The sequence below is a fragment of the Nicotiana attenuata genome, unplaced genomic scaffold, assembly GCF_001879085.1.
Source record: "Nicotiana attenuata strain UT unplaced genomic scaffold, NIATTr2, whole genome shotgun sequence".
NCBI classification, from domain to species: Eukaryota; Viridiplantae; Streptophyta; class Magnoliopsida; order Solanales; family Solanaceae; genus Nicotiana; species Nicotiana attenuata.
This window is the reverse complement of record NW_017670484.1, coordinates 253,047-265,113: the sequence shown is the minus strand read 5'-3', so window position 1 is coordinate 265,113 and position 12,067 is coordinate 253,047. Positions and strand designations below refer to the sequence as shown.

At 34.9% G+C, this 12,067-nt stretch overlaps 1 protein-coding gene across 1 annotated transcript; it reads left to right on the top strand.

Annotated features, from left to right (window-relative positions):
- The first annotated feature begins 842 nt into the window (after nt 1-842).
- Nucleotides 843-5,796, top strand: LOC109240090 (CSC1-like protein ERD4). Its single transcript, XM_019406711.1, has 5 exons — nt 843-1,624; nt 2,639-2,784; nt 2,973-4,090; nt 4,493-4,748; nt 5,161-5,796. The coding sequence occupies exons 1-5, from the start codon at nt 1,354-1,356 to the stop codon at nt 5,539-5,541; spliced, it is 2,172 nt and encodes a 723-aa protein (XP_019262256.1). The 5' UTR covers nt 843-1,353; the 3' UTR covers nt 5,542-5,796.
- Nucleotides 5,797-12,067: the final 6,271 nt, after the last annotated feature.

The window sequence follows — 12,067 nt, the reverse complement described above, 5'->3', positions numbered from 1 at the left end:
ATCTCTCAGAGTTTCATCGTCTTCGATGTTAAACTCAGCATAACAAGCAACCCCTTGCGGAGTCACAGAATACGGATATCTTCCGGTTATTTTAAGATTCACCGAACGTTTACTCAATCTCATTTTATTGCATAACAACGATATCAGTCTATCGTACTCCATTGTAAGTGGCAACTGAACATGACTCTGTGGAGATAAACTATAGCTCATTGAGTTATTCGCCACCACAACCTCACCCCCCCCCCCCCAATATAATGAAACCCTTACTTTTCGCTCTTCAGACATTATGAAAAAAGCTTGAGAATTTAACAACAAGAAAAGTTTATCACGAAGTTGGAGTATTTCTGAATGATAATTCTCAAAACCCTTAACGCCTTTATATAAGGCAATGCCCAACCCGGGGGTCAAATTTTTGGAAGTAAAACGCGGTTTAAAAGGGGCGTTTTACATATTTGAATTATTGTTATGTCAGTTAAGCGCAGAAGAGTTATTGGTGGGCCCACTAAACATGTAAAACGCAGTTCATTACCGCGCTTTATATAAAATGCGATAATGCACCGCGTTTTATATACTTGTCTTTTCAGCTTCCGCTAAATCGCGGTTTGTTACCGCGTTCTATATAAAACGCGATTGTGTACGCGGTTCATAACGCGTTTTATATAGAAATGTAACTTTTTTTTTTACACTTAAAAAAGTATTTTGAGTCCAAAAAAAACCACATTTAGGTTGACTCTACTTTGCTTCACTATCACCTCTCTCTCGCTTTCCTTTCACCTCTTTCCTCTTTCTGCATTAAAAGAAGTCGACAGAGAGAGTTGGATAAAGAAAAGCAACATATAACTGATAACACACACATTATTCCCACGTAATCTCACACACTGAAACATCTTTAACAATATAAAACCCCACATTCCACAAGTTCCAATCATCAACTAGCTAGATATTTTCTTCTTCTTCTTCTGCTCTCTCTTATCCACATAAAATAAAAAAGAAGCAAAATTCATAATTTCAAAACCACTCCATTTTCCCTTCCAACGGCCATCTTTCAATGCTCTTTAACAAATAGCTCTCTTCATCTTCTTAAAAACTGAAAATAAAAGCACCAACCACCCAAAACCAAACACCATACAAGGAAGCAGAAATATAAACAAAAACACACAAAAGATTGTATTTTGAGCAGACCCCAGAACCAAAAACACACATGATTTTGCACTTTGAGAGCCAAAACAAAGAAAAGATTGCATTTTGAGAGCCAAAACAGAGAAAAGATTGCATTTTTAGAGCCAAAACAGAGAAAAGATTGCATTTTTACAGCCAAAACAGTGACAAGATCGAATTTTTAGAAGACCCCAGATGGATTTTCCATCATTCTTGACGTCTTTAGGAACTTCCTTGATAATATTTGTGGTTTTGATGCTGTTATTCACATGGCTTTCAAGAAAACCAGGGAATGCTGAGGTATACTATCCAAACCGGATCCTTAAAGGTATGAACCCGGTTGAAGGCGGGTACATGACCCGGAACCCATTTTCTTGGATCCGAGAAGCTATGTCCTCATCTGAAACTGATATCATCAACATGTCTGGAGTTGATACTGCTGTCTACTTTGTTTTCCTTGGCACAGGTAAATAATTAAATTTCCCTTCTTTTTAAATTCTGTTTTATGCTAAATTTAGAGGGATTTAAGTTTTATGTACTAACGTAAATTATTTCTACACCATCAGTATGATTTGACCTGTTATAGTAGGCTATTTATCATTTTATTTAGGTTACCGAGTAATGCTTATTATATATAGTTACCTCCTATTAATAATTTTTACATTGTCCGTGCGTAGAATTTAAGCTCAATTTTTAGCAATATTATTATTATTTAAAGTGGATATTTATGTATTTTTACATTTTCCAGCCTTATTTTGGTAAATTTTTAGTTTGGTACTTTTAGAATTTGGTTATATTTTTTGTGGGGTAGAGGGTTTGGTAGGAAGCATAATGAGGAATTCAAGTGGTTTGCTCTCAAAGTAAACCAATTCAACCACTTTTCTAGGATTTACTTTACTTACAAAGAAAGGGATTTTGGTGGTAATTAGTACAAAAAAAAAGTCTTTGGAGGTACATAGCATATATTGAACACCTTTTGTCGGAATTTTATTTAACTTTCTTTCAAGTTCGAACACCCTAGAGGAATTCTTGGCTTCGCCATTGGTGACAAACAAGAAAATTTGAACTGTTTGCATTTGGTTTTGGTTCCAATTTTAAGCAAGTTAAAATTCTTTTTTTGGATATGGAGGATTTCATATAATGGATCCCAACTAGTTTAGATTTTTGTTTGTCTGCCTAAATATAATACTACATTGTGACATATTCCAGTTCAAAAAAAAAAAAAAAAAACTATCTTAGAATTATGGCGTTTGTTGTTGTTGTACAAGCAGCTATACCCATTAACTTAATGAAATGTCTTCTGGACTTGTAATCTGGAGTCAAGTTGGATCCGTGATATATATTCCATGTTCAAATTTTGTTTGCTTCCCTTAGTTTGAACTCCGAAGTGAATGAACAGGCAGTGCATGTTCAAGTTGTTGAACCTCAAATGTGAGCTTTGAGAGTATAAATTGTTGCATAACACCATTTATTTTTTCAGCCTTGGGAATATTTGTCTTCTCCGGCATTGTACTACTGCCTGTACTTCTAGCAGTTGCTTCAACTGATCATAGTATAAAGGCAGCTAATACCACCAGCAAGGGGACTTTCAATGAACTTGATAGTTTATCTATGGGACACATTGGCGTAAGTTCTTTTGACCTTTTCTTGACCGTATCCATAAATATATTTAAACCACTGTGTCGTGGTGTTAACTTTGCCTAATTTTACAATGCAGCAGTAAGCTGTGCATCCACTGTTATTTTAGTCTTCTTCGTTTTTATTGTCGCTCAATGAATTCATGTATTTCCTTTTTTTTCCCATTTATGTTGCAGAATTCAGGACCGCGGTTGTGGGCATTTATAGTTGCAACATATTGGGTTTCTGTTGTTACTTACTACCTTTTATGGAGAGCATACAAGCATGTTACGGAATTGAGAGCTAAAGCTCTTATGTCTCCAGAAATCAGAGCCGATCAATTTGCTATTCTTGTCAGGGATATTCCTCCTGCCTCTGTTGGTCAAAGTAAAAAAGAGCAGATAGATTCATTCTTTAGCGCAATCTACCCCGACACATTTTATCGGTCAATGGTGGTGACGGACAATAAGGAGGTAAACAAAATTTATGAAGAGTTGGAAGGGTACAAAAAGAAGCTTGCACGTGCTGAAGCCATCTATGCGGAGTCGAAGAAAACAAATCCTGATGCACTAAAACCCTCGCATAAAACTGGTTTCCTTGGTATTGTTGGTGAAAAAGTAGATTCAATTGAATTCTACAATGATAAAATTAAGGAGTTGATCCACCAGTTAGAAGTTGAACAGAAGGTGACTCTCAAAGAGAAACAGCAATCTTCCGCGCTGGTCTTTTTCAACAGCAGAGTGGCTGCAGCTTCTGCATCACAGAATTTACATGCCCCTATAGTTGACAGGTGGACTGTTATAGATGCTCCAGAACCACGGCAGTTGATTTGGACTAATCTTTCGAAAAGTTTTTATGTGAGAATAATTCGGCAGTATGTTGTGTACGTTGTTGTGTTTTTGACCATATTCTTTTACCTGATTCCGATTGGGTTCGTCTCTGCTTTAACAACTCTAGACAATCTGGTGAAGCTTCTCCCGTTTTTGAAACCGGTTGTGAATCAGAAGACAATCAAGACAGTGCTAGAAGCATTTTTGCCTCAACTTGCGCTCATCATATTTTTGGCTTTGTTGCCAAAATTTCTTATGTTTCTATCCAAAGCAGAAGGCATCCCTTCAGAAAGCCATGTGACAAGAGCTGCTTCAGGGAAATATTTTTATTTTGCAGTGCTGAATGTATTTATTGGTGTTACTCTTGGTGGAACTCTATTCAGTAACTTACAGAGCATTGAGAAAGATCCCAACTCTATTTTTCGTGTATTGGCAGAAAGCCTTCCACAGAATGCAACTTTCTTCTTGACCTTTGTGGCTTTGAAGTAAGTCTTGAGCTTGCTTTCGCTTTTATTTTCGCAGCTACAATTTTATCTTTTTTTTTTTCTTCTAACGGTATGTTGCCTTGTGTTGTGGCCGATATGTCTTCTGATCTTTGATAAAAACCACTCTCTTTATACTATTTTCTTTGTTGACGTTGAGTTATTATTTTTATTAAGTGTGTGCTTCTGTGGCTTAAAGCTCGGTTCAGAGTGGTATAGCTAGTGAAGAGAATATTAATTCTCCTTTTAATCTCAATAATGGTTCATTGAAGTTTATTCTCTTCGCACAATTCAAGGTGTTTTTATGGTCCTGAATCTTATTTTTTCTTTGCTGGTAGTTTCCCTTCTGCTTCTCCACTTGATATAACTAGTCTAATGATTTTGCTAATAATTTGTTGATCGCAGGTTCTTTGTCGGCTATGGGCTGGAGCTGTCCAGAATAGTTCCTCTAATCATATTCCATCTTAAGAAGAAGTATCTGTGCAAAACTGAAGCTGAGATAAAAGAGGCTTGGGCTCCTGGCGATCTAGGCTATGCAACTCGATTTCCTAGTGATATGCTGATTATGACGATTGTCCTATGCTATTCCGTCATAGCTCCAATTATTTTACCCTTTGGAGTGGTTTACTTCGGTCTTGGGTGGCTTCTTCTACGGAATCAGGTGAATAATACTGCCTATGTTTCATTTTATATCTCACTTTCTTTTTTAGTTTATTCCAGAAAGAATAATACATTTCCATATTTGGAGACTCTGTTTACGTTAAACTTCCAATTTAACCTTGAGTTGTTGTTGCATGTTTAAGACCGCATGTTTTAAGGATACTTTTGTTATGTGTTAAAAGTTTTTCTTTCTTAAACTCGTTACTGAATGAAATACCTTGATATAAAATGAAACGGACTGAGTAGTTGTTTTGGTGTCTTAGTGTTTATATACCGATCAACTAAGCTTTAATTCCAAATTAGGTGGTCGATTATATGAATCATCTATATCCAAAATGGATATATAGATATACAAGTTTCACATGTACTTGTACACAGTTTTTCTATACTCTCCTAAATTTGTCTTCAAACAGGCACTGAAAGTGTACGTTCCTTCATTCGAGAGCTACGGAAGAATGTGGCCGCATATTCACACGCGCATGTTAGCTACCTTGATTTTGTATCAAGTTAACATGTGCGGTTACTTTGGAGTTAAAAAGTTCGCGCCTACTCCAGTTCTTTTCCCACTTCCAATATTCTCCCTTATCTTCGCGTTCATTTGTCAGAAGAAGTTCCGTCGTTTCTTTGAATCTCCAGCCCTCGAAGTCGTCTCTCACGAACTAAAAGAAGTTCCGAACATGGATGTTGTCTTCAGATCTTTTATTCCACCATGCTTGAGTGCAGGGAAGTCCGATGACCATCAGTTTGAGGACGCGTTATCTCACGTATCAAAAACAGGTTCCTCTTCAGTATGATATGATGAAACATTTGGAAATATCTTACCACGTCGTTTCATTTTGGATAGTTGGTCTGTGTTGATAGTTTCTACTTTGGATTTTGGATAGGTTTGCATTGTGTGTTGATACTTTCATTGGATAGTTGCTCTATGTTCGTAGTTTGTTTGTGAAATGAATTTGCGTTCTGAAAGTTTACTTTTAGCATGTAGTGCTTCAATTTGCAAGGAATTTGTTGAAACTATTGTTTAATGGTAAAAGGAAACGGTTGAATTAGATGATCTGAATTAATAAAATTGTAAAAGATAGTAAAATAAATATACTCAAAGAGAAGATCACGTGCACCGTTCAGTGTCCGTAAAATTTTAACTTGATATTGACTTGACTTTAACTTTGTCCTAGTTAGAAGTTAAGGCAACAAAAAATTACTTGTAGTTATTCATTTTTGTTATCGTATCTGTCCTTATTTTTCTAACTCAGCAAATGAAACTTTATCTATAAACACACGTATATAAGTACTTACTCCCTCCGTTTCAGTTTACGTGAATTTATTTTTTTTGTCCGTTCCAAAAAAAATTATCCCTTTCTAAATTTGGAAGCAATTTAGCTTAAATTTATAATTCTATTCTTAATAAGAAGTTTTTATAATCACACAAGTATTTTGGGTCCCTTTTTGACTTGTTTATGACCATAAATTCAAAAAATCTTCATTTTTTCTTAAACACTGTGTCAATCAAATAGGTTCACGTAAATTAACCGGAAGGAGTATAACTTATGAATAGGAACCATAATAAAATTTGAAGTTACTTTCTCTACTTATGATCTGGTGTGCATACATAAATCTAAAACACAAGAAAGAAATAGAAGACAATTTGTCCGCAGGAGTGGTAGAAAACACAAGTTTAAGTAACCCCTCAATTTTGAAACTTAGCTAGCGTTTGGACATAGATTTAGTTGAAACTTGAAAAATAATTTTTGAAGTAGTTTTGAAAAATAATTTTTGAACATGCATTTCATTTGAAAAAAATTTGAAGTTTTGTGAGTGGGAGAACAAGTTTCACCCAAAATCTACCCTAAACTAGATTTTGGGAACTTGAAAAATTATTTTGAGAAATTTTTCAAAAATAGATCATTAATCTATGAACAAATAATGTTTTCAAAAAAGATTTGAAAAAACGGTGTCAAAATGTATGGCCAAACGGGGCCTTAGACTCCAAATTCTTCAAATTGAAGCCTCGGAGGGTTAATTAATTGAGAGAATTACATAATTTTCAGAAACCACTATTGTTTAGTGGCTATTAACTTCCTATAGCTACCATATACATAGTTACTTCCTATAGATACTATTCAGTTGTTACGGTAGTGTATTCGCGCTGCTGTATTCATGAATACAACAGCAAAAAGCGCCTAAAAATCAGGGGAGTCTATTCACATGTATTCGCGTCATGTATTCATGAATACAGTAACACCAATCACCTTAAAAATAGGTATGTATGTCCAGCTGTCTAAGAGAGAGGAAAAACATAAATAACGTATTTCATGCCTCAATGGTAGTATATACATAAATACTTATTTTGCTATAAAATATAAAAGGCAAAATACATAAATAGCCACCTGAACTATACACCAAATCCTTGTTATATATTATCTTACACACTCAACCTTTTTGAAATGTATCTAATGTAGACTACTTTTTGAAGATACCATGCGCGTGTCTAACAAACAAAGTAAGCGCATAAAATCTCTAAATTTCAGTCCAGATCCTTAATTAAGTGCCATGTGTCACAACTTTTAACACATGGCACTAGTGAGTCCCATTATTCTATTCATTTCTTATTTTTCTCCTGTATTTCTTTCTTCTTCTTTTCATCTTCATTTTTTTCGATTGTTAATTAAGTGCAAGTTCTCTTTCTCCCTCATTTCTTTTCCAAAGCAAGATCTGACCTTTGTGCCTTATCATCCCCATTTAAGTTTTTATGGTATTTTCTGTTATGTTTTTTTATTTTTCACGGGGGTCGATTGAAAGGGACGGTGGTTATGGAGTTTTGGGGTTTTCAGGTGAAACAATTTTGGGGTCTCGTGCTATGGTAATTTTTACGGCTCGTTCAATTATTTTTAATTTTGGAGTCTCTTTTATTGGTGCGTGATATTACACATATTTTAAAAAATTGGTCAAGAAAAAAATAGTGTGTATTAGATACACTATGGAAAGGTTGAGTGTGTAAAATAATATTCGTCGTCAGAAGGTGTATAACAGAGATTTGGTCTATAGTTCAGGTGCCTACTTATGTATTTTAAAATAATTTTGATTTATAATAAATAAGGTGTATACCTTTGCTATATGAGATAAAATTTTCTAAATATAACTCACAGACATACTTTACAACCAAGTGATCTAGTTATAACTTAGCATATTTATAACCTGAAAATAATAAGCTAAGGTCCGGAAAAAACAGCGTATTTCGTACGATCAACTATTGTTATTGTTCCTTTTTATACAACCAACCTTTCCGTGCTCTTCACTTACTTTGATTCTTAAGTGTTTGATAAAAAATGTAAATCAACCACAATGGAACTCGAAAATACTAAATTTTCTTCCAAATAGATAAAATCAAAAATAAAATTTAAAATATATGCTGCAAGTTCGTAATTTGATAGAGAAATCAACAAGAAAATCGACTTGATACATAAATTGTTCAAAAAAGCAATAAAAATATCAAAAAATTCAATTTCAATTTAATTGTACATGTGCAGTACATGTATAACTATTCCAAGAGATTATTAAGTCTATCTAGAGAAACTTATAGAATTGTTTTTTGGAAAGCTTCCGAACGAATAATTTCTAACCCATGGATACTCCTATAGTAAGACGCAAAACTTTAAGCCTTGATATGTCTCCAAGGACTTAAAATTAAAAGAAACATTTTGATTTTCATATTTAAGTACTGTTGGGAGCTTGATATATGTTATGATGTATACTCGCCCGAATATTTATTATGCCTAAGGTCTGGTATTAAGTATAACTTCTTGGGAGACATCATGGCAAGTAGAGAAATAACAGTACAATACATTTCTACACAACAATAATAGTTGATTTTCTTACAAAATCAATATCTAGAGACATGTTTGAGAAACATTGTGACTCTAGATTTGCCAAGGATATGTTAATGTTTATATATTGTAAGATATTCTTATTAAAATAGTATAGTCGTCAATGCATTTTGTTGAAATTATGCTGATATTCTGTATGTATGTGATGATATCCTTGTGAAGAATATAAGTGTGACGAACAAATCGCGAGATCAACTCTCTCACACAAGCGATCGCCTCTAACGTCTAGAAACGTGTAGAGATAAGAACTATTGGAGCCTTGATTAGTATAAGGTCGTGAATCTTAATAAAATGGTCAGTCTTGACGAGCTTAGACTAATGATTCCACCATCCTTATGACTTATTTGTAAGCCAGATGTGAGTTTTTCAAAAGGTTAGATTTGAAGATTGTTCGAATGAAAAACTCGGGCTAGTCATTTGGAGGCGTCTCGACCAAGATCTGTACGGTCTTTAATATTTGAGAATGACACACACACGCTGGACTAAGATAATGACATCATAGCATGTGTTTCATATCACATGTGCTAAGCAAACCAATGGGGTAATAGAAGAATGAATCTATGCTTCTTCATTGTGTGAGATCCCGAAAAGTTATATTAATTTTTCATTAAAGTACCCTTTGACCTTTGACTGTCTCTTGAAGTTGTTGGTACTTAATATGTCACTAATAGTCATGTCGAGGGTCTTTCAGAAACAACCTCTCTACCCCTCCAGAGTATGGGTAAAGTTTGCGTACACTATACCCTCCCCAAACCCACTTGTGAGATTTTACTGGGTTATTGTTGTTGTTGTTGTTGTTGTTGTTGATGTTGTAATAGTCATGATTGATTAGGCAATGCAGTGAATGTCTAAGAAATCAGCTAATTTGTAATAGATAGATTCGAATAGAAAGGAAAGACAACTAAAATAATTTTTTTACTTGTATCCACAGTTCGCCCATTACACTTACCATAAGGGTATTGAATGTAATTGTGGTACAATATTATAAATGAACTCGAGTTCACCTCTTTCGAGGACGAGGTTTTGAATAAGCTATTGAATTAGCGAATGATGTTTGGAGCATGCGGGTAATAAGATCCTCATGTTAGCAGTGAATTCTTTCACATGTGATTGAATTTCTACATGGAGCTTGTGTTATTGACATGACGTTACTTTTGGGTCTAGCCTACTATGAGCAAAGTGGAGGATACTCGATGTTGGATCTTGCGTCCTCCGTGTGGCATTTTGAAAGAGATAAAAATAGAAATTAACTCCTTGGAGGAAGTTACTGAAGAGAAAAACTGTACAGTTAATAAAAAAACAACCTGGCTGTGTAGGGGTTATTTGAAGAACTTCTTCTCCCCTAAAAAAATGCTCATTTTATCTCTAACAGTGAAAAGGATTATTGTTTGTAACCCCCCCCAAAAGAAAACATGATCAAGGCATTTAGTTCATATATTAAACTTTGTTTCGTAGCGAATCAAAGTTTGACTTGCGACAATTCTTTTGGTGATGAGTTAAATGATTTCCACTGCGTTAAAAACGTACATAATTCAATGCTCTTGTTCCGCATAATTTATTCTTATAGAGTTAATAGTCATGGTTCTTTAGAAGGAGTTGACAATGGGCCAGTGTGTGAATGCACTCAAGGGTATAGTTTAATTGTCGAAGTGAGTCGAGGACCATGATTCTCATGTTCAAATTCTAGGAAAAACAAAAATAGTGAGTGATTTCCTCCTATATGTTTGATCCTTAATGGAATGATTTTCTTGATACTTATGCTTATAAAAATTATCAGATATCCCATAAGATTAATCGAAATGGGCACAAGCTTAATCCGAATACCATGATTATGAAGAAAAAAGGAGCAATGTGTGAATATATATTCTAAAGATTCCGGCTCAATTTACAGTTAGGACAAAACTCACTAATATTTCTGTCAATTTGATGTATGTACGCTCTAGTGGGAGTGATAATTATATATGATTGAATGCAAATAAATACAAACAAATGTGGTGTTAGTATTTCACATTTTTTCCACGTGATGTTTTGTGTCACAGCCGTGTTACCGACAATGAATATTTCTAATATGTTAATTAATTGTTGTAGTAATAATAAATAAGAATATCGAATAATTTTACTGTAAGAGTTTTATATGAAATTAATATAAAAAGTTATACTTTTATTAATTGGTGTGAACATTGAAAGTTATACTTTCTACTCCAATACTTGTTCTATCCGGTTTAAAGTATATCAAAACTTTACCGGAATAATAAACGTACGGGTTTGAAGTATATAAAAACTTCACCATTGTTACGTGTTGTATGTTTGGTTTGGTATTCACTTTGAAGATATCAAAACTTCACTGATTTAACAAAGTTCTTTTTTGTTTCCAACTTTACAGAAAAAATGACAAATGAAAACCAAACTAATGGAAATGTTGCGGGAACGGGTGCTACTGTTACGAATGTTGCTGCCTCGTCAAGCCGTTCAACTCCTGCTCATGCTATGGCACCAGCAGAAAAACCCGGAAAGTTTTTCGGTATCGTTTTCAAATGCTGGCAAATGAAGATGCTCTTCTATCTTACTACGTTGAGTTTGCAGCGATTCATCAAGGAGGATCCTCCGGTCCTGGCTGAAGACACTCCGGATGATGAACGATTTGCTGTAACTGAAGCATGGAGCATTCTGATTTCTTGTGCAAAAACTACATTTTGAGTTGTTTGGAAGATAGCTTGTACAATGTCTATAGTGTCATGGAAACTTCAAAAGCGTTATGGAATGCGCTTGAGAAAAAGTAACAAGACTGAGGATGCCGGACTTAAGAAGTTCGTGGCTGCAAGGTTTTTGGATTTCAAGATGATTGACACGAGGTCGGTCATAACTCAAGTCCAAGAATTACAAGTCATTGTGCATGACCTCCTTGCTAAAGGTATGGTCATAAATGAGGCCTTTCAAGTCGCTGCTTTCATTGAGAAGTTACCTCCGTTGTGGAAGGACTTTAAGAACTATCTTAAACACAAGCGGAAGGAAATGACACTAGAAGACTTGATTGTTCGTTTGAGGATAGAAGAAGACAACAAAAATGCTGAAAAGAAGTCACGTGGAAGCTCGACAATAATAAGGGCTAACATTGTTGAGGAAGCGCCACAAAATAAGAAGAGAAAGAAAGCTTCTGGACCAAAGAATTATCCAAGCAAGAAAAAGTTCAAGGGTAATTGCCACAACTGTGGAAAATCTGGGCATAAGGCCGTGGATTGTCGTGCATCAAAGAATGATAAGAAGAAGAAGAATCAAGCTAACATGGTTGAAAATTCTGAAGAAATTGAGGACTTGTGCGCCATGTTGTCTGAATGCAACTTGGTAGGAAATCCTAAAGAATGGTGGATAGATTCGTGGACGCCCACCCGCCATTGTTTGTGCTAACGAGGTAGTTTATTTTCTTCTTACTACCCCC

Coding starts and splice junctions, on each gene's coding strand:
- LOC109240090 (XM_019406711.1), top strand. CDS start 1,354: ATGGATTTTCCATCATTCTTGACGTCTTTAGGAACTTCCTTGATAATA. Junction 2,785..2,972: donor TATCTATGGGACACATTGGC/GTAAGTTCTTTT, acceptor TTTATGTTGCAG/AATTCAGGACCGCGGTTGTG. Junction 4,749..5,160: donor GGCTTCTTCTACGGAATCAG/GTGAATAATACT, acceptor GTCTTCAAACAG/GCACTGAAAGTGTACGTTCC.